Here is a 10,321-nt window from a genome sequence, read left to right as displayed (position 1 = left end):
ACACCGGGAGTAACTGGGACCAGTGGGACCAGGCACACAGGAACTCTGCCAGCCCAGTGACTCAGGTTTCTTCAGGTCTGTCTGGGCTAGTGCCCTGAGCAGACCTTGGGCGCAAGTTCCGCAGCCAGTCCCACAACACCCAGAGGAAGCTCCACTCCCAGGCGCTCTAACAATCCCAGGGTCACAGGCTCACAGAGACAGCTTGACTCTGAGGAGTTCTGACACAACCAGGATCACAGGAAGGACAGGTTCCAGTCAGATTTAGCAAGGGCAGAGGTCCCCACAACGAACCCAGTCTGTGGCACTCAACATCAGCATCTGCGACCCCGGCTTTCCTACTGGGAGGTGGAAGCAGCAGAGTTCCTGGAAGCACAAGGGCTCACATGTGCAGTAGAAAAATGACAGAGAGATACCCTGTCTCAAATAAAGTGGAAGGTGGGGCCTGAGCTCTGACCCATCTTCTGACTTCCACATGTGGGCAGCCGTGGCACATGTGGGACTGCGCTCATATCTCAAGGCGACGAAAACCAAGTTCAAAAACATAAGTTACAACAGGACTGAAAACTGGTAAAAATTCTGCTTGGCATATGTGGATTTCAGCAAAGGATGGCGCTTCCACATTCTCCCTGGGACCTATAGAAAATTTGAAAAACCGAGGCTATGGTGGGTTTTCTTGCCTGTCACTGTACTCACATGTAATCTTATGAGACAGAGTTAAACTGCTAAGGACACTGGAATTACTATGGTGTCTTCCAAGCTCCCCAGATTCTGCTATGGCACAATCTGAGAGAGAAGACTCAGCAACAGCAGCAGCCGCAGCCGCCACCACCCCACAACAAGGTCACTTAGTTCCAATCACTTTCTGTCAAGGTGAAGTGGGACACCTGCCATTCTCATTCAGAAGCACGCTTAAACTTCCTTCCCATTGGAGCCTCCTGTCTTAGAAGCAGGTTCAGGCTTAAGGAATATTTTTGTGAAGATAACCCCAAACATGAAAAATCTCAGCAAACTCAGAGTCACTGGAAGCCTTCCGATGGAAGGACAAGAGGATGGCAGGCTGGAGAAGGGGTGGCTGCAAGATACCACAGCCACCTCAGAGGATGCTGTACTGCATGCATCAAGTGCCTATCTGAAGCTCACTTTCATCTTGTCAGCACATGGCCCTCGATGCAGAACAGTTGCAGACACGAGGCTCTCTGAGCACAGGAGCACGTTGATGTAAAGGTTTGCTGAGAGCAGGCATCTTGATGTGATCAAATCAGAGTTTATAGAGAGGTCTAGGCAGATTGGAGGGGGCGGGGCTTCTCTCCTACCTCAGGCCTAGTGAGGTCTCCTGAGGGTGATTCCTTGGAAGCCGAGGCTGGATGAATTTTCTAGAGGCGGCAGCCACAAAGCACTTGATTCTGCTGAGAAACATCCAGCAGCCAGACCCCTCACCTAGCTGTGTTTGAGTTTCTCAGAACACAGTTAGCTCCACAGACTCCCTTAAGTGTTTACTTCAATCACATTAAAGACCAACCCACAAATAAACCAAAGCTCCCTTCCAACCATATAAACCTGCTATTCAAGAAGCAGGCTTATCCATGCTTGTTGGCTCACTGTGTCTCCCTGGCAGTGGGGATAAGAACACAGGGCCCCTGAACACTTTATCATACCTATGCTGCTTTCTGTGTGAGTATGTCAGGTCCACAAGCCTGCTCTATTAGTCACCTCACCAGAGAGCCTATGAAACAAAGTCCATGTTACTCAAGAGCCGTGAGAAGAGACCCTGAGGTCACGATGTAAGACTGAACAGAATTCACATGCCTGCCACATTCATCAAGCAGATCTTACAATCTGCTTCCAGTTCTGTAATCCCAAGCATCCGGACTGTACATACCAAGAGCATTCCTCTCCACTGCAATTCACAAAGGCTGGGTTGATGCACAAAAGGCTCTGACCACCATCCCTACTCCCCAAAGCTTATTGTCCATTTCTTCAAGCCAGACGGTCTTGGGACTGCAGAGAGCTACTCAGAATGAGCAGCCATGGTCCTCGACATCCTGATAATTCCATCATAAATATTTATCCTTCACACAATAGGAAATGTAAAATTTGATTTGTCTTAAGAACAAGGAAGGTGCTTGATTTTCCATTAATGGGTGAGATCATGTGGGGGGGGAAGGAAACTCCAACTATCATTGCACCAACCATTCGTAATGAGATTGAGTAAATGGATGCTCAAAAAAATTGAGCAGAAGCATGCGCAATTATTAAAGCCCTGCACCATGGTTCACCATGCAAATGGTCCCTGCCTCATAAGGGCAGGACATAATAATTTTTTGACTCCATGATAGCATAAATCACATCCGTATTGTTAGCATTTTGCTTAGGCTCTGCTCCAGAGTTACTTGGCAATAGGCAGGTAGGCCTGACTCACTATAAAAGGGGCTGCTTGTCCCCTCCTCTCTCTCTTCTCTTACCTTCTTGCTCCTGCTGCCCTCTGTCCCTCTCTCCTCTCTCCCCATTCCCTTTCCCCCCCCATTTCTCCAAGTGCTCATGGCCAGCCTCTACTCCCCCAAATACCTTCTCTGCTTTCCTCTGTCTCTACTACCTTCTCAACTCCCCTCCCCATGCCCTGAATAAACTCTATTCTATACTATACCATCTGGCATATGGCTGGTACCTCAGGGGGAAGGGATGCCTCAGCATGGGACCTTGAAGGTATCTCCTTCCCCCACACCATACCACGCCTCCACCAAACATATTCCTTTCTCCCCTAACTTTTTTACAAAATACAACAGTTCCAGTTTTTACTTACAGTAGCACAGGCAAAACAATTGTAATAACCACTCTTTATTATGTTACAAAGCACACCGTTGATGACGTTTCTGGTGTTTATCTGTTTGAGACAGGGTCTGACTCTGTAGCCCAGGCTGGCCTCCATCTAGCAGAGATTCTCCTTCCTCTATGTCCGGAGTGCTGGGGTTACAGATGTGCGCGATCATAATCAGCTATCCAGGTGTAAAGGTTAATTAATGTGCCTGTGCTGGGCATGTTGGAGTTGGGCAAGGCTTAGCTACAGTGTTTGGAAAATCGGTTGCTATGGGTTTATAAGTGGGCCTTATAGCACTATAAGTAGAAGAATGTAGATGTTTTCTATGGCCAAGGGGTTGCTCTTCATTTCTATTTCAGAACAGTCATAAGAGAGGACTAAGGTTGCATAGCTCACGATTGGGTTGGGCTGAGAGAAGTCTACGCCATACTCTGATGATCTTTCTCTCATACCTGATAATGTATTCAAGAGTTTACATGTCAACCTCCTAATTCTAAAAGAAATTTTACTATACAGATTTCATGTTGCGTTACAAATATTTTAACCTCAAGTGCTCTGCTGCAGACAGTTGTCTGCATGATTACTATGCCCGGAGCAGGCCACTTGGGAGCACATCTTCCTAAACTGGAAGGGCTAACAGGTTGGACCAACAGGGTGCTTAGGCTCTGAGTGTGTCCAATCCTCACGCCTGGGGGGAGAGCTTTATATAACCTAAATAAATCTATCTGCTTTGGGTGTACTGATGGCGCTCTCTTCCTTTATAAATTGAGTGTGAGGCCCAGTTTTGTGGACCGATAGCATCCATACCTATTGGTCAAGACAGACTCCAAAATGTCCCTTCATCAAAGCAACATCAGAAGTGGGAGCTAAATAAAGCAGGGGAAATGGCTCTCAGGATGGTAGGATTGTGCTTTAGAATGAATTTTTATTCACCTTCAGATTTCATAAATTGGAGCCAAATCCTTCCTTGATGGTATAGAGAGGCAAGACTCTGTGTGTGTGTGTGTGTGTGTGTGTGTGTGTGTGTGTGTGTGTGTGTTTGGCTGTAGCTCAAGGATAGGGCAGAGAGGGTTTCCAAGAACATCTTTGTCATATAAGCCCCCACCCTCCAAATGCCTATCTATGAAGCAAAATGAGAGCCTTCAATAAACACTGAAACTTCCGGGGCCTTTATCCTTGACTTCACAGACTCTGGTTTGTGGGAAATACATTTCTGTTGTTTATAAGCCAGCTGCTTGATGGCATTTTGTTTTAACAGCTCAGACAGACTAAGACATATCTGAAGGAACAAGACTTGGGTTTATCAAACAGGAGCTAAATGAGGACTAGAGAACACAAAGGAACTCTGCATATCATTCTTGTTAATCCCTTCAAGGTCTTCAGAGGATTTTTTTATCTCGACAATTGACGATTGTCCGTCAATGACTTGCCTTGTGGAACTCATAGCGTCACATGCATCCTGTCCCTATCGTCCCCAAAGAACTTTAGCTGTTCCTGTCCTCCCTTAAAATTGAGCCTCCATGTTTTCTAATAAAGAAAATATATTATTTTAAAATGTAAAAGCATAAGAAATTAGCTTTTTAGTATTCATTGCCTCCAATAGGAAGTGGATTTCAATGGAAGGTATGGAGGGACAGAGATGCTAAGAGTGGAGTGGAGGCCAAGGACACAAATACCTCATGCCTTGCTGCCATCTGCATGGAGGACAGGGAGGGGGAGGCTCTGACCCCAGCTGACCCAGCATTCTTTCCTTCACACCCCCTCCAAGTCAGCGCAGTGCCAGAGGCTGGGTTGAGTACTGCAATGGGGTGACTAAGTAAGAGCCTTGCCTTCTAGAACTTAGAGATCGGGAAAAGAAACCAAAAAGTAAGTATGATATCCTGAGAACCACACTGTAGGCCCCCATGGACTGCTGAACCAGCACTTGGGGGTGATTCCCTGGGAAGATTAGAGGACATTTCCCAGAAGTGTCTCTTGTGTTGGCATCAGAAAGGATGAGGGGGAATTCTTCCGGCTGACAGGAAGAACTGTCTAAACAGAGGGCATTCCCAAAGAGATGTAGGTCAGTGAGTTGGTGATGTGAGCTGACAAGGGATGCTAGAGATCTGGCTGAGTGGGAGGCACAGGAGTGGGGAGTGGGGAGTGGGGAGTGGGGAGTGTGGGTGTTAGTGGTAGTAGCAAAAGGGAGGCTTATATTGCAAAGGTGGGTGGGAATCTGGTCTGCTAGCGGGTCTGGCTCCATTCTTTACATGGTAGGCAGCTCTAAGCTTTAGGTAGGTGACAAGGTCTATGCTAAGATCATTTTCATGGCCTTGGGTGGCAGAGAAAGCCATATGGGCAAGATGTTATAAACTCTCCTGGGAATGACCTTTGTATCTCAGAGGTCCTTGGTGGCCCTCCTATCTAGTGCTACCTTCTCATGTGACAAATCAAGGTCTAGAAAGGTCAGAAGGCTGTGCAAAGTTATCCAGTCAGGGAACAGCAAAGCTGGTATTGAAGGCAAGCCTTTTGAAAGCCAGGCTCCATCACCGGTAGCTTCAAGAATATACTACCACAAACACCAGAAAGCAGTGTTAGAAATCAGGGTTACACCTCCAGCCCATTTCTTGATGAGGGGCTGTAATGGCTACTTGGCCAACTTGATGGTATTTAGAATCACATGGAGACATATCTCCATATGCACATGGGCATATCTGTGAGGGACTTTGTAGATTAGGCTGACTGAGGTGGGAAGACCTTCTTTCATTGACAGACAAAATACAATGTAGACAGTGATCTATGATGGTTTATATATGGTTGGCCCAGGGAGTGGCCCTATTAGGAAGTGTGGCCTTGTTGGAGCAGGTGTGTCATTATGGGCATGGGCTTAAGACCCTTACCCTAGCTGCCTGGAGATCAGTCTTCCACTAGTGGCCTTTAGACGAAGATCTAGAACTCTTAGCTTCTCTTGCACTATGCCTGCCTGGATGCTGCCATGTTCCCACCTTGATGATACTGGACTGAACCTCTGAACCTGTAAACCATCCCCAATTAAATGTTATCTTTTATAAGACTTGCATTGGTCACGATGTCTGTTCAAAGCAGTAAAACCCTAACTAAGACAGAAGTTGGTACCAGGAGTTGGGTCAAGGTCATCTGGGACATGACCCAAGCACTAACATTCACCTCTTTCTGCTTCCTGACTGGATGTACTGTGACCAGCTGCCTCAAGCCTTCACTCCAGTGACTTCTCATCATGATGGAAACACGAGCCAAAATAAGTCCATGCTTCATCAAGTTTGTTTTGCTGGAATATTTTGGTATATATAACAACAAAATAAGCAATTTCTACACAGGTGGTGATGTAGAGGGAAGTTTGAGGCTGGCCTGGGCTGTCTTGACAATCAACCAAACACAACACAAATTGGGCAAAAGCCAAAGTACTCATTTTATGCTGGTTTGGGATTCTTGCTATCACATACTAGTTGCCAGGTACTAGTCATAATGATATTGAACTTTTTTTGTTGGTTGGTTTTTCAAGACAGGGATTCTCTGTGTAGCCCTGGCTGTCCTAAAACTCACTATGTAGTCTAGGCTGGCCTCGAACTCAGAGATCCACCTGCCTCTGCCTCTGCCTCCTGAGTGCTGGGATTAAAGGCATGAGTCATCACTGCTTGTTATGTTGTGGAGTTATAACCTATAATTCTCACTCAGGAATTGAGTGTAAGTCCAGGGCTACTTTCTTTCTTTCTTTTTTTTTTTTTAAAGATTTATTTATTTATTGTATGTAAGTACACTGTAGTTGTCTTCAGACGCACCAGAAGAGGGCATCAGATCTCATTACGGGTGGTTGTGAGCCACCATGTGGTTGCTGGGATTTGAACTCATGACCTTCTGAAGAGCAGTCGGTGCTCTTACCCGCTGAGCCATCTCACCAGCCCCCCAGGGCTACTTTCTAAATCAACAAAAGGAATGTAATTTTATCACTGTGGGGAAATAGCCAGCAGTAAAGGTCCTTGCTACCTAGCTGGATAAGCTGAGTTCAATCCCTGGAACCCAGACTGGAGGAAAGAACTTATTCTCACAAGTTGTCTTCACACACACACACACACACACACACACACATGAAATTGCTCGATAGACAATCCCAACTATCTTTGCTACTGAGACACATAGGAAAGAACCTGGTGGGCAGGATGGACCAGCCCATTTTGAGAGTGGAAGTAAAACTACTGGCGTTTTCCTGCCTTGGTGGAAATCTTGTCAGGAAAGCATTTTCTTCACAGACCTTATACTCACTGGGTTACTGCCCCGAGACTTTAGCCTCCCCAGTAGCTTCAGACTTGGGATGGCTCCCAAGTTTTATCTGAGACCTTATGTCTAACATCTTTTTTTCTGGAGTTTGAGGACAGGGAAAAGAGTTTTAGTTTGCTTTTCATAAAATGTTGACTTTTAAGAAGGAGCACAGGTCTCCTAATTGCTTTTATTATTTCACCCCCAAGAGGATCATCTACAGGGAGGATTTATTTTCAGTGTAGAAGGTTATTTTGACACCTGCACAGTCTCCAAGGATCTTGAGCCTTCCTGTTTGAGTGTGAAGTTGTGGCATGTCACAGGGGAAGAGACTCCTTCTGGTAATGTGATTGACAGCGAGACCAGCATGGGCTCAACCAAGGTGGGGTGGGGAATGAGGGAGGAGTCTGCATATGCGCACTGACCCAGTGGCAGAAGCAGCGCACACAGTGTGCCCTTGGCTGCAGACGAGGGAAAGCTGGCAAGCAGCAGTAATAAATTCATGGAGGTAGAGTGTATCGTCACACACAGAGCCAGGATGTGTGATCCAGAAGGTGCGTGTGTGGGAGTTGATACCGTATGTCGTTGGACTGTTTGGTGGGGCTGCTCTTATGTCATAGCAATGTGTTCCTCTTAAACAGCTCTGATACCATCCCCACCACCATTATCCCCCGCCAGACCCACACGACTCTTACCAGGTACTGAAGTCTCTGGCGCTCAGTCTCAGGGGTGAATTCGGAAGACATGGGGATAATTTCTCCATTTCTGATGATTATGGCCCTGGAATGGGGAAAAAAAACCCACATCATCAGCAACTAAACTCATAAAGGCTCTGTGACAACTACTGACAGTCCACTCAATATGTCCTGTCCTACCACCCATGTGCCTGGTAGTTATGTTTCTAACATCTCTGGATCCCTCGTTGTGTGGTAGGCATCTCTGTTCTGAGGTACTGAGGTCTCCAGTTAGCACATGATGGTGTTTCTTTCTTTTGCTGCTACCTGGAGCCATTGTCTTAATGACCTGACAACAAGCATCTGACTCCACATGAAGTGGATGTTCAAGGGCTAAGCAGACAGATGAATACACAAACGGCCATTGGAACAGCTCCCACTCTGTCTCAAGACTGCCCAGCTGAACCTTCTGTGAGTACGGTAGCGTTCTCTGCACACTCCCACATGGCGGCCTGCCCTCAGCCATGTGTGCATACTGACCCTTTGCTTGGTGGCTAACCCGAAGCCAGAGAACTACATTTATAATGCTGTGCAGCCTAAAGTAGTCTGACGTGGCTCGTATCTGACGTACTTGGGCAGCGCAGATCTAGACTCTCGGGACTTCAAGGACCAGTGAGCAGTAGCACGAGCCTCTCATGGGAACATGGAAGAAAATGCAGGGTCTCGGATTCTACCCCAGGCTTCCTACCAGAACCGTCACTGCAATTAGATTCCCAAGTACTTCCCAAGCACATTAGAAGCTGGACACTTCTGGCCTACACTACAGTTTCTAAGCTTATAAACTGGGGTCGAGAAACAGCCATCCTTACCATTTTAAGGCTCATAAACTTCATACATTCCAAAAAAATCTGCCCAAGACTTCCTGCCCTCTTGGCACCTGGGAGATGTCTACAGTGAGGCTGCAGGATCGACAGCTCTGAGAGGCCATTCCTGGTCTCCCTCCATTGCTGCTTCTTGTCCTCTGTGCTCAGATCTTTCACTGCTTTAGGGACTGACTTTAGGGCCTCATACACAGCCGGCAATCATTTTATCACTGAGACATAATTCCGACTCCCTCAAGTGGTCCTGACAGCCCCTTTCCAGTGGTTGGTGGTGGCAGAAGGTGGCCGTATCTATGACAGATGGAAGTGACTTGGGGAAATGACATCTGTACTAAGCTCTTTGTACAGCTCTTTGGCACTGGCGCTTAAAACCTGAGACCTGACAAACCTCCTAGTTCATTTTATACCCTGATACTGGAATTGAACTGAGGGCCTTGTATACACTACTAGGTAAACATCTCACCACCGAGCTATGTCCCTAGATTTCCTGACAGACACACTTTTGAGTGGAGACCCATGAATCTGTCATGTGTCTTCCTTGAGCTTTGCGGAACACTTTGCAGACTCTCTACCAGCATGACCCTAGAGAGTCACTCTCTCTCTTGGAAACAACCCTCATGAGTGGCTTTATTGGTTGTGGCTCCATCTTTGACTCCTTGCCATCTGTGCCCCACTGGCTCCCACCATAGGAACCAGTGGAAGCGTATAGGTTGGGACCACAAAAATATTGAAGCCTTTAGAGGATTTCTGGCTTTGGAAACAGGAAAGGTTAGGGAAGCTCATTCTGGGAAGATGTCTCTCGCTGTGACGTTCCTTGCCGCTTCTTTTAGTCCTTAAAATGTGGTAAACATTTCTCCTTAGGAAAAAACTAGCAAATATTTGTAAGTACAACCACCCTCCCCACCACTCACAAATCACTGTGCATTACTGCATATGTTCTTTATTTTAATTATCAGTGGGGAATAGCTATCATAATGAGCAAGGGGTCTGACAGAGGATGTTGGAGTTTGGAGAACATGAAAGGGGCAAGCAGCCCGGAAGCCTAGCTTAAGACCTTATCTCAAATGCATAAGGCAGAGCCCAGGCTCCTGGAGGCTAGAATGGAAGTTGCTATGCGACGCATTCCCCAGCGTCCTTTTTCCCAAATGTTGCTTAAATTTGCTAGTCTATCACTTCTTTTCTTCCTGGCCCCCAGATTCCATCTGATTCTGTCCTGAGAGCCAGATAAGCTGGAAAGGAGGAAAGGATAGTGAGCTAGGTTGGGGTGTCAGACTCCCCAAAGAGGAAGGTCTAAGTATCATTTGGTCTTGTTCCCCTAACCCCCATCCCGGAGGAGCCTGTGTGGCCTCCCAGACATTAGACTCAGACCCTAAGTATATCAGGAGGCCAGGGTCTAGTGTAAGCCTTTCACCACTGTGCAGGCCACATAGTGGGCACCTTGTCAATGTCTTTTGAATAAGAGAGCAGGTTAGGGAAGTCCCAGGGAGTTTCTTTGGACCCAAGGAAGAAAGAGAGCAAAACCAAGAGGTAGTGCTTGTTCAGTAAAGTATTAGCAGACTTGACGTCACAGCTAAGAGAGCCCTCCAACTGGAAAGTGGCCAGTTCTCCTCTCCTCTCCTCTCCTCTCCTCTCCTCTCCTCTCCTCTCCCCTCTCCTCTCTCCTCTCCTCTCTTCTCCTC

General features: G+C 46.9%; 1 protein-coding gene across 1 annotated transcript in view; it reads right to left on the bottom strand.

The window, feature by feature from the left end:
• Ppm1h (protein phosphatase, Mg2+/Mn2+ dependent 1H) overlaps positions 1-10,321 on the bottom strand; it is a 276,682-nt gene that overhangs the window by 75,477 nt on the left and 190,884 nt on the right. The window contains exon 5 of the mRNA XM_031350264.1: positions 7,783-7,867. Within this exon, the coding sequence (XP_031206124.1) occupies positions 7,783-7,867 (85 nt within the window). The remainder of the gene's footprint in view (positions 1-7,782; positions 7,868-10,321) is intronic.

This window comes from Mastomys coucha, unplaced genomic scaffold (assembly GCF_008632895.1).
Source record: "Mastomys coucha isolate ucsf_1 unplaced genomic scaffold, UCSF_Mcou_1 pScaffold4, whole genome shotgun sequence".
Classification (NCBI taxonomy): Eukaryota; Metazoa; Chordata; class Mammalia; order Rodentia; family Muridae; genus Mastomys; species Mastomys coucha.
Note: the sequence above shows the minus strand (reverse complement) of the source record. Positions and strands in the feature narration are given on the sequence as shown.